General features: G+C 47.5%; 1 protein-coding gene across 3 annotated transcripts; it reads left to right on the forward strand.

The window, feature by feature from the left end:
• Positions 1-275: 275 nt before the first annotated feature.
• TMEM255A (transmembrane protein 255A) lies at positions 276-25721 on the forward strand. 3 transcript variants are annotated; one of them, XM_077186109.1, is made up of 9 exons: positions 276-367; positions 4788-4930; positions 9365-9427; positions 13965-14054; positions 15819-15881; positions 16898-16986; positions 19534-19696; positions 20911-21054; positions 23029-25721. In XM_077186109.1, the coding sequence occupies exons 1-9, from the start codon at positions 358-360 to the stop codon at positions 23185-23187; spliced, it is 924 nt and encodes a 307-aa protein (XP_077042224.1). In that variant the 5' UTR covers positions 276-357; the 3' UTR covers positions 23188-25721. The 3 variants fall into 3 exon arrangements, with proteins under 3 accessions (XP_077042224.1, XP_077042223.1, XP_054497522.1); XM_077186108.1 differs by lacking the exon at positions 276-367 and adding an exon at positions 475-768 and having other exon boundaries at positions 19537-19696; XM_054641547.2 differs by lacking the exon at positions 276-367 and adding an exon at positions 477-768.
• The last annotated feature ends 404 nt before the right edge of the window (positions 25722-26125 follow it).

A 26125-nucleotide genomic window follows, 5' to 3' on the forward strand; every position in this document is an offset into this window, starting at 1 on the left:
AAGCCTGCTGGGAAGATGCTTTTATCCTCATTTTGCGGATGGGATGTGGAAAACAGAGGTTGAAGGCCTGTTCTTGCTCCTTGGCCATGGAGATTGCAGATGATTGCTGTCTCCATGGAGTAGGGCACAGACAGCAACAGGCATTGCCACCGGAGCGGAGATCTCGAAGTGCCGAGAAATGCAGCGCTGGGCCGGGGGCGGTGTCGGGGTGGCTGCCCGGGACCGTCACTTGCACCTCAGGGAGGAGGGAGATGGGGAGAACGGGGCAACAGAGACGTCCCAGGGAGATTTTGCGAAGGACAGAATGTCCTGGAGCCGCTGGACTGGAGGAGGGTGGGAGCTGCTGAAGGCAAAGGGATGGTGAAAGGTGGGGACAGAGATGGGGAGCCGCTCTGGCCGAGCTGTCGGTGCGTGTGCCGGATCTCCCAGAGGCGGGACGGGACCTCTGCCCTCTCGGAGCCGGGGCGGGAGCTCCGTCCGTCCCTCCCCGAGCCCCCCTGGGGACCGGGCTGTGCGCTGGTCCCGGCGGCGGCCCCGGCTCCAGGCAGCCGCTCCGGCCGGAGCCGCTGACCGCTGCTCGCTCGCGGGGAGCCGGGGCGGCCGCGGGCGGAGCGGAGCGAGGCGCAGGCGCGGCGGGGCCGGTGCCGGTGCCGGTGCCGGGGCTGTGCCGCCGCCGTGGCCCGGCGGGCTGCGGCGGGAGCGGCGGCAGCATGCGGCAGTCCCTGACTCAGCAGCGCCCGGCCGGCGTGGCCCTGCCCGACTCCGTGGGTGAGTGCCGGACCGGGGGGGATCCCGGGGGACGCGGGGTTGGCCGCGGGGCCGTGCGGGGCGCCGGGACCCCGGGGACCCCTCCGGGGCTGCGGCGGCCGGGCCGGCCCCGCCGTTCCCCCCGCCGTTCCCGCCGGCCGAGCGCGGCTCCGGCCGGGTGTCCCCGCAGCCCCGGGCGCTGCGGCGGGACCCGCGGCGGGGCATCCCGCACGGAGGCGGCTGCGGCCCCGCGGAGCATCCTCCGGAGCGGGGCGGAGCGCGGCCGCTGCCCCCGGAGCCCCAGTGGGGTCGGGGACCCCCCGTCCCTCCCCGCCATTCCCCCTCCCTCCCAGCGGCCCCGAGCCCCGCAGCCCCCGCCCGGGCCAGCCGGGCCCGCAGCCGGAGCCGGGGGTCACAGCGAGCCGAGTGACGCGATTGTGGCAGAAAAAGGGGACGAAAGGAGAGGGGCTGGGAAGAGGGAGGCTCGGTGCCATCAGCCCCCGGCTCTCCCGGGGTAAAAGTTGGAGCTGGATTCTTCCTTGAGCTGCTACTCTGTGCCTATTCTTCGCTTCTGGCTTTTCCCCCAAAGAACAAGATGGAGAAGTCGGTCGTGTTTCTGTGCCATCTTGTCCATTTTCTTCTAATAATCGTGGGAAAAAAAAAAAAAAAGTGACTCAAGGGCAGTTCAAAGATATGCATTAATGCAAACTTTTAAAGTAATCTGGAAAAACCTGCTACAGCCTTATCTTTAGAGTGGCTTATAGGGCAAATATAACAAGAGGATGTTTCTGACGCTTAAAAGAAAAACGATCATTCTAAAACCAGTGCCCGTTTGGAGTGCCATTTTAGCAAAAGCAATAGCCAGGCTATGGATGGCATAAATTTCTTTACAGCTCCCTAACAGAGCTCAGCACAGTGTTTTGGATCACCTTGTCTATTTATGTTGTGGTAAGCACTGTAAGTTTTGGGGTATCTGTTTGGGATAAATCCCAGAGAAAAGGCTATTGCTGCCTCTTAAAAGCAGAGATGGCAAAGCTGCTGTAGCTCAGCTTCTGTGGAAAGAACTATATCAAGCTCAGGAGCACACAGGAAGATGATCTGATGGGGAATATTTTCAGCAGAAATTGCTGTTGAGGGAAGGGATTTTGTGAGAGCAGCCCTTCAGCAGCTATTAGAGATATACTGGGTATGAGTCTGTATGCTGAAGCAGCTGCAGGCATCCTTACAGAAGTACAAAACCACTTCCTCTCCACACGCATAGCAAGGTGTTTTCAGAGAAGGAAAAAATGTAACTAATATCCCAATACAGAGGAGGTAGTCACCTTATCTCCTCAGTTTCACATCTCTTTTCAATATCAAGTTAGAAGATTATGGCTGGTTTTGTCTGAACTTGAAATAAAAGCTTTTTTTTTTTTTTTTTTTTTTTTTTTTTTTTTTTGTAATCTATGAGAAATATTGAAAAGCTTTGAGAAAATTTGAGAAAATTTCCAGTTGAAACCTTATGTTTCTGTTCTCTATTGAACATTGGTGTGTGCCAGTCCTAAGCTGGGAAACAACATAGAAATTAAGAGTGAAAAACACGATGGTGCTGAAACAAATACAGCATCTGTACATGGTGGTGTTTCAAGAGGCTCCTTTTAGAGTGGTTTTCATGGTAACTTTTGGCAGCATTTGTGGTGGCAGTACAGGAGCACTGGCTGGGGTGTGCAAGTGGCACCCCCAGCCCAACCCTGCCCACTGGAGCTGATTTACCCTCTGCTCATCTGCCAGCCAAACCACAGCAGTAATCACAAATTCGGTGATTCTGTGGAAGCAAGATGAATTCATCCTTTCTCGCCTTTCAGAACTCATCTATGTAAGAAACAGCAAATTTTCTCCAGGTTTGGCCCCACTGTTATGGATTTTTTAAGATGTTAATGGGACACTTGCATTTAAATGGTTACATCGAAACTGAAGTGTGGCACAATGATAGCATTTGTGAGGCAGTACCTACAGAATGGCTTCATCTCTTGATGATTTTTGAGTGATTTAGAAGCCTACATTTTCTATTAGTAACTTATTTGGCAGATGTAGGAGAATAACCCCAAATGTGACCTGCAGCAAACAGTCACGTACCTTTATCTCCAGCCTGTAAAACATGGCTTGAAAGACTAAGGATCATTGATAAAATACCCAGCCTGAATCTTGGGGTTCTTGAGCAGTTATTTAATTTTGTTGTTTGTTTGTTTGTTTGAAATTAGCAACTACCTAGCTATTTAATTTAGCTATTAGCAACTATCTAGCTATTTTTTTGTTTGAAATTAGCAACTATCTAGCCAGTTGTCAGGCTCCTTGCTCTGAGGACCAGTGATGTCCCAGTGGTGCAGTCAGACCTGTGCTCTGGAATATGAGCAGAAAGTTTGTGGGTGGAGAGCTTTCCTTCCAGAGACACCAGGTCTGTCAGAAAGATTGCTGCTTTATTTTGTTTTACAAACCTCTCTTGCCTTTCAGGTAGGGCAGGCAGGTTGGACTAGATGACCTCCAATGGTCTTTTCCAACCTTACCCTTCTGGGATTTTGTGCTCTCCTTCTGTTGGGCTTTTAAGCCCCAAGTTTGGCCCTTGTCTGTGATTTCAAGCTCATCTGTGGGTGAAATGATCCAGCCCCGTGCCCATGGCAGCCCAGAGCATGGAGAGGGATCCCTGCTGCCAGCAGCACAGCTCCTGGAGCTGGAGCTGGTGTGGAGGAGCAGGGGAGCTGCTGGTTTTTCCTGTGCAGAGCTGTCCTGGGGAGGAAGGGAGATCATTTGTAGCAGCCTGTGTGGGTTGGTGTGGCTGCATCATTGTTGGGGCGAAAGGATCTGCTGGGCATAAATACAGGGATCCTACAGAAGGGCCTGGGGGCAGCTGGGCTGTGCATCTGTGAGACAGAAAGCTGCCCAGCAGGGCCTGGTGTGCTCCTCTTTCTGGACAGTTTGGACCAGGAGGTTGTGCTTGGCCTGACCAAGTTTTCCCCCAGGGCCTTTCCGCAGCTGTTTCACTTTTACCTTGCTGTGCCCAGGCTGCCAGGGAGCCCATGGGGATTCCCAGGGTGGTTTCTTTAGGGAATGTACTCTGCAGTGGTGAAAGCTGCTCCTTGCCCCTGGGACATGTTCCTGCCCTTCTCTGAAACTCCCAGAGAAGTGCTGGGAGCTGGGAATACCCTTGCCTGCTCCCAGGGCCTGCTGGAGAGCCCCAGGCTCTGGGCATGGGATCAGGGTGGCCCCAGCAGCCCACAGGCAGGGACCCCTACAATCCATTATCCTCCCAGCCATTCTTGCAGGTGCTGGGTTGTATCTACGTAATAAATGGAATATGATCAAAAGGATTGTTCCACAAAGTGACAGAAAGATGGCAAAGCACATACAGACCAAACACACCTCTGAAGATGTTGCTGAGTGTAGTGTCACAGCCAGCTTTCCTCTTGGCTGGTGGAATCACTCTTTTATGTTTATGCTCATTTGGGAGATCTATAAATATAGAAAAGAAAAAAAACCCCTCATCATCAGGCAGCTGTAGATGAGTTTTACTAATCCACAAATTCATTATTCAAGCATCTAAAAATACCTGGTCCTTGCTGAAAGTAGAGGAGAAGTGGCTGTTACTGGTGATGTCTTATTTGCATGGAAAACTGTGGATGCCTTATGATTACAGTCAAAATTCCCCTCTCAGAACAAGCAGCATGCAGTGGGGTTATTTAGCTTGATGCAAGTAGACAGATCAGAAAGTATATAAATGTCTAATGTGAATATTTCTCATTAGCTCAATTGCTCCAGGCTAGAGGGGCTGGGAGACTCCAGTGTGTCTAAATGAGCTTTGCAGAGCTGCAGTTCTTAAGGCTCTCTTCATCTACGTCAGAGCAATGTTAGTGAAGGTGAAAAGTGACAGGCAAACCCAAAAATATTCTCGAGTCAGTAGAAGGGAAATTCACCGTGGCATGGTTGGCAGTGGGAGGAGAAATTTGTGGTGCCGTGACTCTCCCCAGATGGAATCAGCAAATTCTGTTGTGTGTGTGTGTTTTTAGGGTCGTTCAATAGAAGAAAAAGAAATTCCCTCTACGTAACTGTGACTCTCCTCATTGTGTCAGTGTTGATTCTAACGGTGGGCCTAGCTGCTACAACAAGAACCCAAAATGTGACTGTTGGAGGTTATTACCCAGGGGTTATTGTAAGTATAGAACTCCTAGGTAGGTCTAGAAAACTTATTGCCTACAAAGTCCCTCGTAATGCTGAAAATATTATAAAGGGTGATTTTGTCCTGAATATTTTGCTCAGCTACTTCATTACCATTTGATTTATTTGTTTTGTTATTATTTTGCACCTGCTGCACATTCCCATGCAAAAATCCCATCCAAGTGGCAGCTTCCTCTGAGCTTAGGTAATAACTTGATTTTGAGCTAGTGGGGAGACAGATAAACAGATTTTATGTCAGTTGAAGCAACTTTAGAACTTCTTTGTTTACATAGATCACACTAAGCAGAAGTAAGGCAAAGAGGGACCTTACTGCCAAAAGCAGTTGAGAGACCAGGTTTTGAAATACTGGTAACATGAACTTGTGGTCATAAAGTTTACTTGCAGAAGTGTTTAACAAATTGGAGTCCCTGGATGAGATGCTGTGGCAGCTTGCCAGGGGAGCACGTACATCAAAGCCACGAGCACATCCATTTCTTCTTTTTTGTTACCAGCAGCTGAAAATGGGAAAGAACCATCTTTTAGCTTCACATGGCTTAATTCAGAGAAGACCACTGGTGTCCAGCCTTCCTGCCATTAGATCTATGCTCTCTTACAGAAGCATGAGGGGCAGGTATGTCACAACCCTCCTGGCATGGGCAGAGGTCTAACACGAGCTGGACAGCAAGTCCTGCTCTGTTCCTGTGCATGCCTGAGACATGCTGAAAAAGAAGCACTGAACTGCAATCAAATTAGGTGTCTCAGTAGATTAAATGCAGCCAGTAGCCCCGGCTAGAGGCTCCTGGTGTAACAGCTGTAGGATGCTGCACATTTGATTTGGAGCCTTGAATTTGGAAGTTTGAAACCATTCCAGAAAACCAGGTGGAGGCTTGTTCTTGTCTTATTGCTGTTTGATTTATTTGCCATGCATTGCTGATCTCAGGGAGGTTTATACTTTCTGTGCCCATGTTCTCTTCTACAGGTGAAGAAAGCCCCTTTACAGCCATTGCAGTGTGGAACATTGTTACAGATTATGTTGGGCCTCTTTGGTTTAGAGTTTCTGGCTTGTCCCAGTATCTCCTGCATTTAGGCCTGATCTTTTTTGAAGAGAAGTGTAGAAGGAAGGTGTTGAGAAAGATGACAGACCAGCTCCAGACTCTCCCCACCTACTCTGCCCTGTGCCAGCCCGAGCTGAGCCTCGTGCTCCAGAGCAGGTCCTGCAGATGATGCAAATGTGCAGAGCCTGCTGCTCACATCCCCTTGACATCTCTGAGCTATTTATGGCCCAGGAACGTCAGCATCCCTTTTGCTTTTCTAAGGCTTTGTCTGCTCAAGGAATTAATGAAGTCCTGGGCTTGGGAAGGGCGTTGAGTTTCTTTATTCAGAGGCACCCTGGCAATTGATGTTTGTCACCAAATTCCCCAGCTTGGTTCATTAATCTGCTCTGTGGAAATGTGTGATGACCTCACCTGTCTCGCTGCACATTTCTGTGTGCTGCTGGGTGCTTCAGAAGGTGCTTAAAATAGCTGATGTTTCATAACAAGCTGGGATTTCTCCCTTTACTGGGGAAAAAGGGCTGGCTGCAGTGAGTGAGTGTTCCATGAGCTGTCCTCAAGCAGATAGAGCCAGAAGTGTCTTTGTGTGCTGGGTGACTTCTCTGTGTGTGGAGCAGTTCCATGGCTGGAATCATCTTATGGAACATAGAATCATAAAGTCATAGGATACTCTGAGCTGGAAGACACCCATCAGAATCATCAAGTCCAACTCCAGGACAACCCCAGGAATCACAGCATGTGCTTGAGGGCATTGTCCAAATTCTTCTTGAGCTCAGACATCAAATGTTTCATTGCTGCCATGCCTAAACCACCCTTCTTTCCTCCTTCAGCTTGTGTTTCTTGGGCAAGCACCTCTTGTGAGAGGAGGAAGATGCAAAGATGTGTCCTTCAATGCAGGGGATTATCTTCCAGGCCTTTGCTTCCAAGAAAGGACAGAACCAGGCACTGGAGACCTTCCACACATCAGTAGGATTTTGTTTGGTTGGGTTTTTTGAGGGTTTGAAGTTGTTTTTTCTCAAGCAGCTCAATTCCTCATTGATAGAACTGGAGAAGCTGAAGCAGAGGGTTCAGTGAATGTCCTGTGGCCAGGGTGCCTTCACTCTCCTCCATGACCACGCACACCTTCCCAGCTGCATCAGGGAATACCTGAGCTGTGTCTGTGTGGGAAACGCCCTCACCTGTGGCTGGATGAGCGAGCTGGCACAGGGGAGCCCAGAGCACAGCAGTGATGTTCAGCAGACAAGAATAATGCTCAGGTGCAGAAGACAAGGAGCCCTGTGGAAGTGAGACTGAGGTCTGTGTGTGTTGTCTCCAAGTTACAGCAGCTGCCAGAATCTGTGTGAATTACTGACCTTTCTTGGGCTTGCACTGGCAAACCTCTTCTGTGATGGTTCCTTGCCAAGGATGTTGGCTTGGGGCTTTACTCTGGAAAAGCACATTCACTTTGTGTCCTGTCCTCCTTTCAGAGAGATATCCCAGGGGATCACATCCACCAGCAAATAAATGATGTAACTGAGGAACATTACTGAGATCAATTTGTCCCATCCATGGAAAAATGAGTAGTTCTTCCATTAGTGCAATGAGAATTCCTGTTAATTAGAATCCATCAATTTATTTGGTCTTCACCTGCTGGATGTACAGACTTACTCTAATTTCTTCTTTTTGAATTATCTTAAATTATCTAAAGCATTTCACTTTTTGTTTTGAGGCTGCTCTGAAACACCATGTGGCTATTTCTCTTAAAGCTCCAAGGACACAAAACATTTTTCTTGAGCATTTGCCTTAGGTGTGTGTTACCACACAAGTTCCTTCTGCTAAACATCACCAGATTGAAAATTACACCTGAATCCACATCACTGTTAATGCCTGGATCTCCCAATCTTTTTTGCTTGGACTTGAACTATAAATGTGTTACTTTAGGAAGGTGGGGGTGTTGTTTGCCTGAGCTAAATAATAAGCCCAGAAGCACTGGCAGGTCAGTGTGGGGAGCTCAGCAGTGCCCTGGGTCTCTGCCCACCCCAGCAGAAAGCAGACCCTGGCTTCAGTGCAGTGCTTCCCACCATGGCAGCTTGTGCCTGGCGTGGGGACAGGGGTCTCAGGGGCTCAGAGTGCCAGCCAGGCAGGGGGGCAGCACAGCCTCATCAGCTGCTCCACTTTAACCCCTGCTGCTCAGCCAGCTGCCCTCCCTGCCTGCAGCACTGCACCAAAGGTTGCTGGGCTCAAGCAGGGCCAGGGGAGACTGAAGCCCAAGTTTACATCACATCTGTGTCTGCTGATGTCTGCACGTGCCTCTGCCCGTTAGTACTGGATTCATCAAACCTTTGTTTTCTATTCCTGCATCTCAAAGTATCGATTCCAGGTTAGTTGACTCATTTTTAATCTCTACAGCTTGTTTCATGCCTTGTTTTTCTTCCTGGGGAGCTGGCCAGTTATTGGGCAGTCTCCCATGGATCTTCACTGGCCCTTGCTCTGTTGTCTGGATTTGCACCTCCTTAGTATGACAGATCCAGCTGCAGGACTTTTCCAGTATTTCTCATTTTGCCAGCCCATGGAAGTGGGGTTGAATGTCCTCTACACCAACCAGTGTGACACAATTCTATTTTTGCATCTCCCCTCTTAGTCCATGGTTCCTGCTTGAATTCCCTGTTTCTGTCCTGGCTGAGGTGTGCTCTGTCCTAGAAACTTCTTAGTGTAGCTTAAGGCTATGGAGAAAGGAGGGGGGGAATTGCTCTCCTGGCTGACTTCACTGAGCTGAAATGAGTGTTGTGAGTCACAGCAGCCAGAAAAGATGATATTTTTGCTGCAGTGCCTTATTCTGTTGGGCCAGTGTGAGCTCTTCTGGTAGAACACCCTGGTTGTTACATCCTCATCCCTGGAAATGAGGGAGGAGTAAGAGAAGACAGAAAACTGCTACAACTTCCAAAGTATAAATTTCCTTTATTTCATGCTTCTCATTGAGGAACTCTCTGAGTTGAGAGCTGAGGTGGTTGCTCACAAGCTCAGTCACAGAATCCTGGTCCTGGGGGTTTTAGTGCACTGGTCCTGCTAGGTTTGCACCTGGAGGCTACTGAGTGTTTGTAGGGCTGCTCCAAGACAGCAATGCACATCCTCATCCACCAGCCATTCCTCAGCACCTCTGGGGGCATGGAATTCAGAACTCATCCTTTTGGTTTTACACACGCTTTTAGTGTCATATGTGGGTTACACCTGATAGTTCCTGCTAGTGGGAGACTCCACTGATTTCTTGCTGAAGGAAAAGAGCTCACACATAGGCAGAATGTTCTTTTGCTGCTTCTGGATTTAATTGTGTTTTGTCTGTTTGTAAAATATGTTGGGTATCATCCTGAACTAAATGCTAACACTACATTGTTTTGCAGCTTGGTTTTGGGTCGTTCCTTGGAATAATCGGATCAAACTTGATAGAAAACAAAAGACAAATGGTAAGTTCTTTATAAAAACTTTTCTAAAAAAATGGCAGTAACTCAAATACTGTGTGTAAAGAGTATTATTTTAGGTTTTCCTAACTCTTGCAGGGTAGTGTTGCATACCTCCTGAGAGCTGGGGCTGGTTCCTGGCAGCCCAGGAGCAGCCCCTGAGGGCACTGTGCCTCCTGTCTCACTCTGGGGAGCAGCTGCAGCCCCAGGCCCTGGCAGTGAGATCCCTCCAGCCTTGCTGCCCTGGGGCTGCAGAGGGCCCAGGGCTGGGGCTGTGCCTGCAGCCTGTCCTGCTGAGCTGCTGGGGCAGGGCTGGAGGGGGCTCAGGGCTCAGCTTAGCCCCGTGTGCTGCTGGCCAAGGCCAAGGCAGGTTCTGCAAAGGCAGATGGGAGAAATTCCTGTCCAAACCCAGAGTCTGCCTTTGCTTTGCACATAGCATGCTCCCTGCAGGGCAGGAGGAGAGGGTGAGGCAGACCCTGCAGGAGATGACATTTGCCTTTCCCACAGTCAGACAGGGTGCAGGGGAGGTGGGTTTCCCAGTGGATATTTTTGTTGTTTTCACCCTGGCTCTGCAAGAGCAACGTACCCCTGTTCTTTCTGTCCTAGCAGGGTTTCAGCCTCTTGCTCATCGTGTATTGGCAGCATGTCAGTGTCTGGTTGAGCAATGACCACATTGTGCCAGTCCTGGACTCTTCACAGGAGTGCCCACGAGTGACAGTGTGGCTCTGACTTGTTTGATTATTCTGAAGAGCCCTGGGTGGCCTGAGCTTATTCATTTAATCTCTCTGTCATTGTGTGTCCTAAAAAACATTCATGACCCAGCTTTGCAGGGATTGCATCACTGCTGCCTGGGCTGGCAGCGAGCTGTCTCCACTCTGATGGCAGAGAGGACATGCAGTAGCTGTCACTGATTGTCCCTGTGCTTTAGTCACATGTCCTCCTTACCCAGGAGCACTTCACAGTGGCAGCTTTGTCCATTGCATGTTTCTGTGATACCACTGGCTATGGAGGATTTATTTTTTTCAACCTCTCTGCATTTCCCCTGTGTCCTGGTTTGCTAAAAGGCAGCCTTGGCCTGGCTTGTTGTGCAGCTGAAGGCAGAAAAGCCACAAGCAGCTTGTGCAGCTGTGTTCTGGTGCAGGTTCCTGTCTGTGAGGTGACAGAACATCTGTCTGGCTCTGGTGGGTGTGAGGAGTGGAGCCAGCCAGTGTGGCTGATGGGAGAGCTCACCTGCAGGAGCACTCCTCACTCCCCCAGGCTGTGACAGTGCAGACCTCTCTGGGTTTTCTCTGCTTTTTCCCACCCAGGTGCACTGACTTCCATGCCATGGCCCAGAAGGGAAGGGAAGGGAGAGCTTTTGTGCCCAGGCAGCTCTGGCACACACCCCATTGCCCACTCAGCAGCTTCCACGTGAGGAGTCAGCAGTTTACACACCTTCATGGCAGTCAGCTGTGCCATGGAAGAGTAAGAACCAGCCCCTTCACAGCTCATCTGGGGCTGTACCATCACCTAAAGGGAACCTCAGCCCAGGACACTCCTGCCCTGTCCAAACCAAGTTTGTCTTTTGTTGTCTGAGTGCTGCTTGGTGTGGCTGACCTCATCTGGAGTTACACAAGTGAGGATCAGTCAATAACATCTCACAGCTCAGAGAGGGACTTCTGCTTGCTACTGTAACAGTATTATCAACCCCAAATCAAAAATAATAATCTTGTTGACAAGTTCAAAACTGGGATTTTTAAAATTAATTTTGTCAAGAAAATTAATCCACAAACACTAGAGATTTATGTCCAAAATGAGACAGAGCTTTATTGAATAAAGGGAGAGGCCATGGGTCATTTCTCCTGGAGTCTCTCAAATTTTTTAGGGGATGCAGCCTCTTTTTTATCCTCATTTCCCAGCCTCATTTCCCTCTCTTTTTCCCCATTGGCTGAGGTACATGAGAGGTACAGACTCCTGAAACACCTAATAATCCCTTCTAATGTATACCCCCCCTGTTTTTCTTTTTCTTGTGTCTCTGTTCTTTCTCTCTAAATCCAGAGATTCAGCACAGTCTCCAGTGAGTAACAGTCTGTGTCAATTAGTGGAATTCCTATGGAATTTATGGTTCTCCCCATTGCTTCTTTCTCCTCTCCATATCTGGCCTTATCTACCATCAGGCCTACAGTTTGTTTGTAAAAACATTATTTTTAAAGGCATTTCTTCTTTTTCATTCCTTTCCATTTGTATGTTTCTATTTGCTGTTTGATTTTTACTCTACCGTAAATTTGCAGCATTTGGTTTTCAGGCTTTTCTTTCTACATCTGAGAGGGAGAAAACTGTGTGTAAATAAAGTGAGCATCAGATACCTCTTGGTAGGGCTGTTATGAAAGTATCATTACCTTTGTATTTATTTTAAACCACCATATTAGCAGCTCCTGTCTGTGAGCAGAGATGACTGACAAATTCCCTATTGTATATATTTTGTGTTTGGCTCGCTTCCCATCTCTAAGGCTCATGCTATTTAGGGCAAATATCCTCTTTCATGTGTGTATGAAACAAAAGACAGTAAACCCCATGTCTTCCACCAAAAGTGGACTTTCTGTGCCTGGGTGGTTTCCCTGGTTTGGTAGTGAGACAGTGCGACCCTGTAGTGGATGGTGTGAGTTGGGATCCAGACATGCAAAGGGTGGGGCTGAGTGGGGAAGAAATGCAGGAGTTCACAGCTGACAGAAACAGGGTCAGTGTGGGATCTGGTCCTGGAAAACTTGTCACCTGCTGCCATCTGCAAGTACTTTGTAGCACAGCATCTGATATTGCAGGAACAGCCTGTTGTGGTCATGGCACCTTCACGGGGTCCCTGGGATCCTTCCACAGCCTGCTCTCTCTGCTGCTGCAATCCAATGAATGCTGAGCCTTGAATGCTTGCCTCATCTAGAAAACCATTTTATCTTCTCTCATTTTTAAATAAACCATTTCCACTGCCCCAGGTGAGCCCTCTGGGGTCTCCAGTCATTGTCCAACTGATCTGGTCTGTACATGAGGTTACTGGAACAAGATCTGTTTTTACCTAGGGAGATGTAGATAACACCAGTGTGATTAACCTAAAAATCCTGAGGTACTTTAAAAACACACATAGGATCCTTCTGGATTGTATTTGCCTGGGGGGTCGGCTTGTTTTTCTGAGAGCTGGAGCCTTGGGCAGTGGCAAGAGCCAAGGTTTTCAAGCAAACTTAGTACCTGGCTCTTTAAAACAAACATCCTCAAGTCAGGAGACCTGAGGTATCTGTCAGTGCTGGCAGGGATAACTGTTGGCTTTGTATTTGGGCTGTAAAGATTTTTACTATTGCTTACAGCTCCCCTATGACCAGAGTCACCTTTGTTCTCATGGAGAAACAGTTCTTACAGCTGCCAGCAGCTGACACTTGAAGGTTTCAGTCACCAGAGTTGGAAAGCCACCAGGGAGCTTCCCGTTCTTTACACCGAAGTACTGTCAATATATTGAAATAACATATTTCAATATATGTGAAGTAATATTGAAAGGTGTTCCCCAGGCTGCATTTGGTGACCCTGGCTGTCTGAATGCTGTGCTTGCCCTCCCCCTGCAGCCCTGCTGATACCCCCAGTGTACTTTGGCAGAGGGGATGGGGATCAGTGCTGGGAGCTCTGTGTGTGCAGAGCTGCTCAGGAGCCCAGGGGCAGCAGCTGAGCTGAGTCCAGGTGTGACAGAGGCTGTGTCAGCACTGGGGCAGGCTCCCCCAGCTGAGCAGGGCTCTTATCAGAGGTGCTGTTTGAAGTGGCATTGTGGGAATAGACCCTGTTTCTCATACCTGGATTGGGGATTATTTCTGCTTTACCTGCTGAATGCTTTCACCCTAATTTTAAGAGCGGGCAGGATGGGGCCACTGGAAAAGGATCATGCCTGTCTGACTGCCCTTGTCGAGCTGCAGGTGGAGGGAAGGCTCTGCAGTGGGAGCTGGATGCTCTGTGCTTGGCACAGCCTGGCACCAGGAGCCCAGCCTGGCTGCTGTGAGGGAGGGCAGCACTCACTGCATGGGCACTGCCCTCTGCTCCCAGGGCTCTGTGCTCATGCCTCATCCAGGTGCTGCTCCCTGAAGGCACCGTGACAGCAGAGAGGGTCACACACTGCAGTCTCCTGCATCCTCACAGCTGGGGAAGTGCCCACAGGAGCAGCTCCCCACAGCACTGCAGGGTGAGGAGAGGAGAACTCCTCTGTCTCTCCAGGGGAGAGTTAAGGACAGCAGCAGCCAGAAGAGGAGGTGTATCCTCAGCCCAAGTTTAGCCTATTGGAGTGATGAAAAAACCTGCATTACTCCACCAAGTCCCCAGAGAGCCAGTCTGGCACAATGCTCTTCTGCTGCCACGCTGCCAGGGCAGACACACACCCAGTGCCTCAGCCAGGGCAGGCTGTGCAGCCCGGGCCAACCTCTGGGTCACCGATGGCTCCAGGGCCCATGGGCTGTGCTTTCCACAGCCCTGTGCAGAGGGCACTGATCACTCACTTGTGGAGAGGCAGGTGATACTTTGCTTTGTTTTCCTTTCTCAGCTGGTTGCATCGATCGTCTTCATCAGCTTTGGTGTGATCGCCGCGTTCTGCTGTGCCATTGTGGACGGCGTCTTTGCTGCCAGACACATCGTAAGTGCTGCCAGGGAAACCCAGTCCTGCAGTGCTTGCACTCTGAGAAAACAACTGATGGGTCTGCAAGCCTGTATCAGCCCACACCAAACCCTGCAAATATGTATCATGTGCTGAATTCTGCTTTAAATCACAAGCTTTAGAAAATTTGTATCATTTTTTTAAAAATAGTTTTAAATTAGTGGAAAGCACTAAGATCTTAAAGCTTTGCTTTGGGGTTTTTTTTTGGCTTTATGTGTTTATTGAGTATCAGAACACTTAAGATGTAATGTGAATTACAGCTATTGCCAAGGGACAAGATATGAGCAGTAGCATCTATTTTGTTTTAAATGTTGGCAGAGCTGGTTCTTAATGCAGAGGGAATCACTGGATGCTGTAGTAGAATGAAGCAATTTGATACGAAGCTCACTGAAGCATTACAGTATAAACAGGAAACATTTGCAGTAGGTTCTCAGTTTCCATTTGGTGACTTAAAAAATTAGGAGCTACTGCTGTCATGACCAATCCCTAGTACAGTGGGATGTGCAGAAGCTGTAGTTATTATTATAGAAATAAAAAGACACAATTCCATTTCAGCTTTTTGATTGAAATTTGTAACTGCAAACAGTTTTTTGTTCTGCAACTCTGCAGTTTGATGACTTTTTTCGAAATTTTTGGCAAAAGGGGGTTGAAAAGAGAGATTTGGAGTTTATTTGTATCAGAATGGAAAGGAATCTCAGAAGGTCAGAATTACCCATGAAATGGAAACTGTGTCAGCTGGCTGGTTATTCTCCTTGTGAAGCTGGCTCTTCTTTCCTGCCCCTGAGTATTCCAGTGTGGAAAGGTGGTTGGATGGCAGGATTTGCTGGCAGAGCAAAGGGCAGCTCCTCTCACGTGTGTGATGGGTGTCCGTGTGTCTGTCTGAATGAAGCCAGCAAGTCTGGGCCATCTCTGACCCCCTTTGGGAGGGTGTGACCCATGGGTTGGTTTGTGGCATGAGCTGGCAGCTCCTCCCGGCTGGCTCTGGGGGTGGCTGCGTCTCTGAGGCCAGAGCTGAGCAGCTGTGGTGACAGAGAGAGGCTTTGGCTTCTGCCTCTTGGTGAACAGGTGGGCTTTTGGCCTCACTTTACCACCTGACAGTCCTAAAATGTCACCACCTTGCTGAAACGTGCTCCTGCCATGCCAGCCCAAAGGATTCTTCCTGTTGCCAGCTGCTGCCACTGCCCTGCCAGCCTGAGCTTTGGCTCAGACACCTGGAGAGCCAGTCTGGCTGCTCCTGGGAAGGGCTGGCTGATGTGGGTACACGTCTGGCATTGCTTTCCATGAGGTTTTGCCTTGGAGATAAAGCTGCCACAAAGGGGGGCATTAATGCATGTTTGCAGGCTGGAATGTTGATGATCCTCCAGAGCTTTCCCACAAAACACTGAAGAGCACAGGAAGGACAAATTTGTGAGGAATTAATAATAAATTGCTGATTCAGTAAGAAGAGCCCTCAGAAATAGGTCAAACAGACCTGGGATGTGTCTGTTCAGTTCAGGATGGCCACTGTCACCCAAAGAGCCCAGCTTAAGAGACTGCATCTCCCATGCTGGCTATAACAATTCCATGCCTCCAAGGTCCAGGGTTAAACATCACCCAGGGCACTGGGGTGGGGGCTGCAGAGCTGTTGCTGCATTAGGGTGCTGGTGTGAGATCAGGGTCCCTCTAAAGTGTGTTCCCTTTCCCAGCCCCTCTGGTGAGTTTGGTTTTGCTGCAGGGCTGAGCCTGGTGCTTTCTCTCTGGCAGGACCTGCGGCCGCTGTACGCGGGGCGCTGTCAGTACTACTCCAAGAGCACCACCCCACCTGAGGTGAGAGCAGCTCCTGCTGTGCCCTGCCAAGGGCCCAGCTGCTTGGAGCAGGGGCAGGAACCTGCTCCAGTGTCCTGGAGGTCTGCACAGTGAGGAGGGGGTGCGAGGCTGGGCCTGGGGTAGGAGCAGGGTGCTGGAGCACTCGGGACTTGGGTTCTCCCTGTACTGCCCAGTAGTGACAGAGCAGATGGACAGAAGGGGGTGTAGGATAGGAAAATTCACCAGTTTCTCTAGGTTTTCAGCTGTGCACCCATAGGAGCTGGGTGGTGGGTTAAGGTTTCAGACAGCAATAATTTCTGTGTACTTGAGCAACAAGTACCAGCACCTCTCCTGCTGTCTTGTCCAAAGAGAAGCCTTTGGGGATGGATGATCCTGCCACATACTGGTGGTGTATATGGATGTCTGCTGCCTTTGCTGAGCACTGCTTGTCTCTCAGAGCTTTCCTCACAAGTCCACAGGTAGTTAAGTAGTTCTGAATAGCCATTATATACCAAATAAGAAGGCCTGCTTGAGGGTGCAAAGCTAAATGCTACACAGCAGCGTGGGAGTGGTCCACTCTCCTTGCAGACCGATAACTGTCCATGTGCACTCGAGTGTTACCACCCTCAGGCATGCACAATTAACACTTTGGTCAGTTCTGCACCACTATTGGAATCTGCTCTCAGTTTGGGGGCATGCTGTTGACAGCTCTTTACTCTGCCTTGCCCTGGGGTGAGGTGGGTTAGCTCAGCAAGGCCCTGGCTGCTTGCAGGAGTTGCAGAACCTCCTTCCTCTGCAGGTACCTGCTTGTCTGTGAGCTCCCCATAGCAAAAGGAAACTGCTCTGCTCCAGCCGAGAGCATCTCTGTTCCCATAGGAGGGCTTTGTGGGAGCAAGATAAGGAAAGAAAAATCTGCCTGGGGCTAATGTGGAGATCACTGAGAATTCTACATGTAGAGCAGGCCAAATAGCAGCAGAAACTGTCTTTGGGGATTGTCGTTCTGCGCTTTATGTGGTTTTTTTTCTGTATTCACACAGGCGGTCTGTCACCCACAGCGCCGTGCCCCCTGCACACCGAAAATAAAAACCAACACCTGCTTCTGCTGTGACCTGTACAACTGTGGGAAGTAAGCCAAAAATGCCACTCCTGGCCGTGGGAAGGGGAGCAGTGGTCATGCTCCTGGCAATAGCTTGCAGCTCGTTTGCAGGATAGTATCAGTTAATGGCAGTGGCTGTGGGAAGGGACCTTGAACTGTGTTTGTTAGCAAGGGGGAGTCCCAGGCAAAAGCTAACCGAGTAAAGGTGGGTGTGAAATACACCAAGGCCATCCCGGCTATGGGTGAGCCCAGCTGGAAAAATGAGAGCACAGGAATTTCCATTACTTTCATGCTTGGTGTCCTCCTCAAGTTTTGCACCTGTTGAGTGTTGCTTAACACCTCCCTTTTCTTTTGGCACTGGGTTTTGGTTTTTTCTTTGACAATATCGAAGGTGCAAAAAACCCGGGACACTGTTCTTCTTTACCTTGCCACCATTCCACCCCTCACCCTGCTGGCAGAGGGGAGTTAACAGGCTGGTGCCATCTGTGCCTTCATGAACCAGTGTCCTCCCTGCCCAGGGAGTGTCTGCCATGCTCTCACAGGGATGGAAGGTGAACCAGCACTGTGCAGTGAGGCAGAAGGTGGTTCCCAATCCAGAACCACTGCAGAGTGATCACATCACTGAGATCTGGCCTAAGCCAGCTTAATTTACAGCATGTGCTGCTTATACCTTGTGTGTTAGCAAGGCATTAATAAATTGATTTTTTTACTGCTGGCTCTTGCCTGGGGCTGTTTCAGGCTTGGCATTTCTCTCAGTACTTAGCTGGGCTGGCCTCCATTAAATCATTGATTGTGGTGGAGGAAGATCAGAAGCTGCTGCTGGGAGAGGGTGGGTGGTTCCCTGTGCTGGGAAGGGTGATCCCGGCCTCTGCAGGACTTGTGTGTGTGAAAGAGGTGTGAAGCTCTTGCTTTCCTTGTGTAGTTTACAGATCACAATCCCTTTTTAATAGCTGAAGAGAGGATACTGATTGGAGAGAGAATTGATTGGAATAGAAAAGCTTGAAACTTTTCTGTATTTCTTCTGTTTTTGTTGGTATTTTGGTTTTCTTTTTTTCCCAGTCCCGGTTCTGGGACCCGCCCCTGACCCATTTTCCCCTCTACTGATGAAAGATATCAGTTGTTGTTATTTTAATCTTGCTTAGAACCACACAAACATGCTGCACGGAGGAGGTGCTGGATGGTGTCTCAGTAAGAGAGGCACCACATTCCAGGCTGGTGAGTGCACATGTAAAGGATGGGAATCATGGCAAACGTGACAGCAATCCAGCCTTGCTCCTGAGGCTGGGAACCCTGGCTCTGGCAGAGGGACAAGCCTCTTCTGCTGCTCAGGACCCGCTGAACAGCGCGGGATGCTCTCACTGAGGGATCCGGGCCCTCTCAATCTCCTCAGGAAGGAGCGCTCGCAAACAGCGCACGCAGGCTTTGTTAGAGGCTCACGGAGAGCTCGGGTTACACAGAGGTTGTGCCAGCCAATACACCGGTTTTTGTAACCTGTGGTGCCTCGATTCTGCTTGAATTCCTCATCTCCTGCAGTGGCCTCCTTAAATGAAATGTGGGAGTAAAAAGGGTAAAGAGGCAGAAGTTGAGTAATCAGCAGAGGAGGGTGACTCTTGTGAAAGGGGCAGTTTCCTGCAGGCCTTGTGGAGTCTGCTGAACCTGGATCTCCTGCTTCTTGACCTTTAATATGAGCCAGTTCTTCCCCCTTTCCCCAAAGCTCTCATGTGCTTTGAGCCTAACCCTGCATGTGAGCTGGGAGATAAGTCATTCATGAGCTCTTGGTGCTGTTTGTCCCTGATAAATATTTTCTGAAGGGCTATTTGCTGCAGGCCACTACATCTGATAAGCTGTGCTGATAAGCCTGTTCCCCACCCAGCAGTCAGAGGGGTCATTCCTGAAGAATTCTGCTGCAAGACTTCAGCCCACGTGCTGCAGGAGTTGCTTTTCCTTTTCCAAAATAATGACCTAACCAGATTTGACCGAGTTTTCTCTCTCTTTTCTGTGTGTGGAAAAGGTTCAGAGTGCGTGCAGAAGGACGAGGTGCCGGGCTCCAGCCAGCCCAGGCTGTTGTAGAGCAGTGAGGGCTGGAGCTGGAGCAGGGCATGGAGCTGGAGCTGCTTGGTGGCCAAGCCCTGCGGGCCAGGCAGGAGCTGTGCTGGGCCCTGGATCCCACCCAGCTGCCCCTTCCTGGGGCTCTGGGGAGCAGCCAGCGCTGCCTGGGGGCAGCTCCTGCTCCTCGGGCACACTCTGATTTCCCAAGGTAATTCCATGACCAGTTTGTCCTTGGTAAGCCTCCAGGACCTCTGTGGAGATTTCAGATGAAAGAAATAACAGGCAGGTTCAGACACAAAGTCATTTGTTTCAGAACAGAGCAAGTAATTTGTTTCAGAGCTCCCTTTGTGCAGGGAGCTGGATGCCACAAGCATGGATCCAGGAGGGTTTATCCCCGCTCCCTCAGCAGCAGGGCCCAGGTGATCACTGAGCTGCAGAATGCATTTTACTGTCCAGCAGTACTGCTTAGGTTTTATGATATGTTGTGCAGTTTTTTATCATTACTGTTGTTTTTTTTCCCTAATCTAGCAGAGTAGAGATTTCTGGAGGGTACTATGAGTACATTGATGTCAGCAGCTGCCAGGACATCATCCACCTTTACCACTTGCTCTGGTCGGCAACAATTCTGAACATAGTGGGGCTGTTCCTAGGGATCATTACAGCAGCAATACTTGGAGGCTTTAAAGACATGGTAAGAGGATATCAATTTCTCAGTGCATTAAAGAAAACAAATCAGGCAAATTGCCTTTAAAAATAATCATGGAAACTATTGGTGTTCCAATGCAAATGATCTATGCATTACTTTAGTCAGGGTGGGAAGAAGGGCAAGAAATAATTATAATGACAAAGTGGAAGTGATTCACTTTTCTGATTTTGTCACCATCTGAGCACACTTAGAAAATATGAACAGAATTGAGAGACTCTGTTTTCAAAAGGAACCATCAGAGAGGCATTGGCAATATCAGGATGATTGAAAATAAGCTCTCTCTTAAAAATTGATCTTCCTTTTCATAGTGTTCACATTCTACAAGGAAAAGTGTGGCAGTTGCTCATTAATTGATGATTTTATAGTAGCAGTCTGAGCTTTACAGACTGTTTTAGGCTGAAACTCTCCATCTAATTTCATCATGGTGCAGAAGGGTGAACTGGGGATCAAAACCAAACTTCAGATAACAAAAAAAATACTGTTCTAACAATGTGAGCTTTGAAATACCTTCACTTAACCAGGCTGCCTGTTACCTTCCATACGGTTTTGTTCTAAACAGCACAAATGAGGGAATAGAGCTGGATGTTCAACATATACATTTGGGGCTTTTTCAGTTGCTTGTGACCAATTTGGAATAACACAAAAATATTCACACAGAAAAGAGATTTGTTGTCCTGGCTATATGTTTTTCTTACAAAGAAATCTTGGGCCCTGCACTAAGGGTACGGTGTTTCAGAACTCTGAACTCTTTTCAGACTCACCAATATCTTCCCAAATAAAACAGGAGACACATTCCCAGCTGTGCATCACAGCCTTTTGAGATTTAATCCACACCAGAAACCCTCTGCAAACAAAGATTTATAGAAATGAATAGCAATGCACCAAATAACAGAGTGATTTTGAAGTAATGAATAATTTCTCCTACTTGTGAAGAAGTAAATCTGTTTTGTGTGAGTGCTGGTGTGCACTGGGCTGCTGCCAGCTTGTTTGGAATCTGAAACAATCAGAGGCTGTGGAATGAAGTGACCTTGGAACGTAGCTGCTGCCTGAGAGGGAACTGGATTGCCAGTTGCTAATGCAACAGAGCTGAGATCTAAAGACACACAGTGCTCCTTTAAATAATTTCTGCTTTCATTCAGCTCTGAGCTTTCTGTGACTGGGTTTGCAGCCTCATACTCTCTTTCTTTCTGTTTTGACAGACTCCTTCCCTCCCTACGCTGAACTGCAGTGTTGAGAATGCACACCCTTCAGTGACCTACTACTCCAGGCCACAGGTGACATCCTACAACTCCTACTACCACAGCACTCCTCACCTGCCTCCCTACTCTGCTTATGACTTTCAGGTGGGCAACTTTACAGGATGTTTCCTTGTTTAGCAGCAAGGTTAAATCCAGGCAGTCTGCAGGACTCTGGGGGCCTGTCTTCCTGTCATTCACACAATTTAATTTTCTTGTTCCTGCAGAAAATACCAAATTTTTCCTGCTAGGTATTGGTCATTGGCAGTGCTCTCTGTTACTAAGGCAGTGTTTTCCTGAAAGCTGTCCTTGAAGTGAAGGCAAGAGGGAGGACCTGCTGCCTGCCCATCACTTACTAGTAGAGATCACATTAAACATAGGCACTGCCTCTGCTGCCTCTGGCACTGAGGAGAGAGGCAAAGCCAGGTGTTCAGGCACTAGATTTTATTAGGCCAACTGCTGTGTCTGAGAGAAATAGAAGAGCTTTTGGAAACAAGCTGTTTGAGCTCCTGAAGACACATGATGCCTGAAAAGCTGATTTGTTGTGGTTATTTTCCACATGCTTCAGCTGGCCTAAGAGGGGTCCCTGCAAACATCCCCTCTGCTGTAATGCATCCCTTCCTCCTTGAGCTATGGAGCTGTGCTGTTGGAAATGGGGATTTCATGTGAACCTTGCTGTCAACATCAGCTTTCACTTGTTGAAGCAGATGAGGACATTTCCTCCTCTGCTCTTCTGGCAGGTGGATGTTACCACAGGGGTGATGTTAATTAACATATCACACAACCACCACGACAGGAAACTTCTTTTTTTAATTGAGAAGAGTTTAAGCTCTCAGTCATCAACAAAGAGGTGTGCTCTGTGACAGCCACCACATCCTTCATCATTAGAGGAAACTGAAATCTAAACCTTCCTGGGTCTGCTGTTAGTGCCCCTGGACAGTGCTGTTGTCAGGGCTCCTAAATATAATTGAACACTTAAGTCAGAACTTCTGGGATGTATTTGTGACTCATTTTTGAGACTAATGAAACCTGGGACAGTCACTGGTGCTGTATAACTTCCTGCAGTTACAAAAATGCCAACCTCAGTGCATGCCAAACCAAGCTCTGCTACAAAGTCCTTTTCTCAGTTTCTCAGCACTCTAAGCTCTGTCTGACCCAGAGCTTGCCAGTGTGGCAGCCCCAGCACCTGCAGAGAGCTCAGCATGGGTGATTTCCCTGCTTTGTAACTGGAAGTACTGCTGGGCTCTGCTAGCACAGCTCAGCCAGACAGATCAAAGTGTCTGGGTCTCACTGCTGTGAGCACAGGTGCTGGCTCAGGAGATGGCACAAAAGCTGGGCATAAATTCAACTCATCTAAATTTAATACAGCCAAGTCCCTCTTTAACATGAAATTCCAAGTCTGAGCTTTGCATATCTTGCAGGGAGCTTGGGAGCTGCATGGGAGCATTAGCTGAGCCTCTGCTGTGCAGACTCCCTTGCTCTGAGCCCCACTCTGCTCCAAGCAGTGACTGAACCACCCTGGCCCCTCTCCCCTCACACCCCACAGCAGGTGGAGCAAGCCCTGCCTCTCAAACCCCTTCCAAAGGATGCACTCCCTCTGAATGCCTCCCACTCATTCCACACATTTTTCACAAGAGAAAAACAACACACCAGAATTCCTGAGGAAGCCCGGGCCCTTGCAAAAACCCGGCTTTCACTCACAACTCTAAAATGGCAGACCCAGTTCCCTGGCTTTTGGAGCAGCTCATTCACTGTTGCTACTGGTTAATGTATGACACCCAAGATTTGAGAGGAATTTGTGAGTTTTCAGTTGTCCAGTCCTTGTGAAATACAGCAGGCACACAGAAGTGATGAGAATTTTTTTTTAAATATCTTCAGTTTTGGATCTAAGGAGCCTCATTTTTCAAAACCATTACTTACAGGCTGCGCTTACTTTGAATGCAACAAGTTATCTGAAGTGTTATTTGTGTGTGGTGAACCTTGAAATGTTCATTTTGAACTGTTTGGTAATGAAGTATCACTTTGATACGATAATTTCCATTAGGGAATGGTTACATTGCATCCTTTGCCGTCTCCCTGCAGCATTCCAGCGTGTTTCCAGCCTCCACTCCTTCTGGCCTCTCGGATGACCCCCAGGCCCTGTCACCATCCCCCAGCTATATGTGGGCCTCCAATGCACCCCCTCGTTACTCACCACCCTATTTCCCGCCTTTCGAGAAGCCACCACCTTACACACCATAAAGAACGTGGGAAAGAAGAAAAAAACGTGTTTGCCATCAAAATAAGTGTGAACATTTTGTATTTATATTTTACTGTGGGAGGGAGCAGGAGAATCCAGAAGATAATTGCAAATAAAAATATTAGATTGGACTGTCCTTTTTTGCAAGACTTATTTCAGAAGTTTTAACGATGGCCTGAGACAAAGGGGACAGACTTCTGATGTTTTAATGAGTCACTGAGCATCAGATGACCTAAATTTCAGCTTCTTTGGTTCATGTAGTCCTTGATTTTTAATCTAGTGATCCAACACAGATGACAGATTCTGGTCTGCCTTACTCCATCTTGTGCCAAGCTGAAGTAAGGGTAGCCAAGATCAGTAGTTGCTAGAGATTATCAGTCTGTGTGAGGTGAGGGTGCTTGCAGACAGCACCACTCAGCACTGGTTTTGTTTGGCCTTTGGGCTCCAGTTGCTGGGATTCTGGCTGGGAGGACACAGGACCTAGCTCACATTACTTGCTGGCCCAACACACTGGAAAAATTTTGGGGGGAACCATGACAGTGCCTCAAAATGTAACCCTGTTGAAAAGGATAACATCATAGGATAGCCTCATGCATGTGTAGCAAAATAATCAGAATATTGCATTTTTGAGGGGGGCAAGCTGTTTTTATTTCAGGTTGCTTCTTAAGATAAAAGATGAAATGGAGTTGTCTCTCTGAATTCTGTGTAGGTAATGCTGAAGTCAAACAGTTTGGGTGGTTGCACTGCCTAAATTGTCCTTGTATTCCTATATAAATCATCAGGAACCGTCTACAAATCACTGAAACAGTGCAGTAAAAATGTTATTTATTTATTTATTTGTTTGTTTACGTTTCCTGTGGTTGGGAATTTCTTTTTAAGCTTGTACTTTTAACTTTTTTAATGGACTGAATCAGCACCCTGAATAAGCACTGGTTTAGTAGCTGTATTATGGGCTGCACATAAGGAATATCCACTACTAGTTCTCCAAGATATAAGTCTCACATGGATGAAATTCAACACCCTGTAATATAGGACAAAACTGAGGAATTTGCAATTACTGTTGTGACTTTCATTTAATCTTCAGCTGATGACTGTGCTGATTGATTTAGATTCCAGCAGATTTTGCATGCATCTTGCATAACAAAAGGTCAGCTTTGATATGTGACACACTGACCTCTAAAGTGTGGTTCTACTCCAGGAAGTGATTTCAGATGACAGTGTTCAGATCTGACCTGCTCAACCTGAGCGTTCTCAACTGCTTACTTCAGGGATAAAAGCAACATTAACATTTTACTCCTCATTTCCTTGGCATCAGTTTGTTGACCCTAATCCTCAGTTGCCTTCCTTTACTTGCAACTGATGCAGACAAAAAGGCACCTAAAAGTTAAATCTGGCTTTCAGAATCAAAATGGAATACATGCTGGTGGGTTGGGGGAGAACCCAGTTGGATTTTAAACTGTGGCACCTACTTTTAATCTATAAAAAAAATTCAAATGCTGTCAACATGAAAAACAAACACTGAAGTCTCTGATCTCACTTTTCAAAGTACACCCACACTTTATAATGCTGTTTTTAATCCTATGCATTTGCAAAGCCTTTAGGCTAGACTATGTATTAACTTTATCATTTCCACTGTCAAATACTAATCAGTATATTAGTTCATTAAAGGATGACACTTTATCCAGAAGCAAGTGTGACTTTTCTCCAGTAAGAAGGGAAATAAACAGCTGGAGAAAGGAATGCAGTACACAGGATTTAAAGCAGTAGTGTATGTAGAACATATCCCGGTGGCATTTTGTTTTACTATAGAATGTTGAAGTGCAGCTCCTATAATTTGTGTACTGGATATAAATTTATAAACTGGGGCATCCTCCATTTTATATTACATTTTATTGAGTTAAAGAGATATAAAGAATCTCTTGATAAAGAGATCATGGGCAATTTCAAAACAGACAGTACTTCTCTTGATAAAACTCCCCACAAAACTAGAATCAGAAGGGCACATTAATTTAGTATCAGAAAACATTTTATTGCTTTATCTTTGAAATAAAAGCCAAGAGTCCTGTCCCACTTCTGACAAACACTGTACCATTTGTGCCTGTCAACCAATAGGGCTAGAAGGACTTAGGGACACCACAGGACAGGACTGAACATCCTGAAGAGAACATAACTTAGTGGCAGAGAAACAATTAGGAGATGAATTGTGTCATTGGTTTTGAGTTGAAAAATACTAACCTTAGGAAATTATCCAAATTCTCTTTTTTTTTCTAAGGAATATTTCAACAAAAATTACATTGCTGCTTTAAATTCACTATAAAAGGACAAGTACATTTTCACATTTAAAAACTTACTGGTGGTATTTTCTGTTGAATTACTTGTTTCATTCTGCTTGAGTAAAACAAAGCATTTAATGTAACTGCAACATTCTGCACTGTATTTGTCATTTCTTATGAGAATGTCAAGTTTGTGACTCATATGTACCCTTTTATTACTTTGCCAAAGTAAAATAAAATTGTGTGACTTTTGTAAACATTTACCAATTCTATTTTACATTTTAGCAACCTTCCTGTTTTAGAAGCATCTTTAAGGTTATTTTTAAAAATAAGTGAATAAAATTTAAAGAAATCAAAGAAAAAAACCAAAAAAACAAACAAACAAACAAACAAAAACCCAAAACCAAACCAATCTCTGTTCTCTGTATTTGAGACATATTTCTACCAGGATTAGCCAAAAACTCCTTAAGTTCTGTTTTTGAAGGCGCTCATGCCCCTGCACTTGATAATTCTGCAGTTTTACCATAACATGGTGCCCTGACCTCAAGCCCTCTAACATTATTACTGCTGATTTTTCACTTAACACAGATCTGAATAATCCAACCAGTGCAGTCTTGGTGTCTCCTTTGCTTACTTTGGGCATATCCTGTCCTGATGATGTCAGCAG

This window comes from Agelaius phoeniceus, chromosome 14 (genome assembly GCF_051311805.1).
Source record: "Agelaius phoeniceus isolate bAgePho1 chromosome 14, bAgePho1.hap1, whole genome shotgun sequence".
Taxonomy (NCBI): Eukaryota; Metazoa; Chordata; class Aves; order Passeriformes; family Icteridae; genus Agelaius; species Agelaius phoeniceus.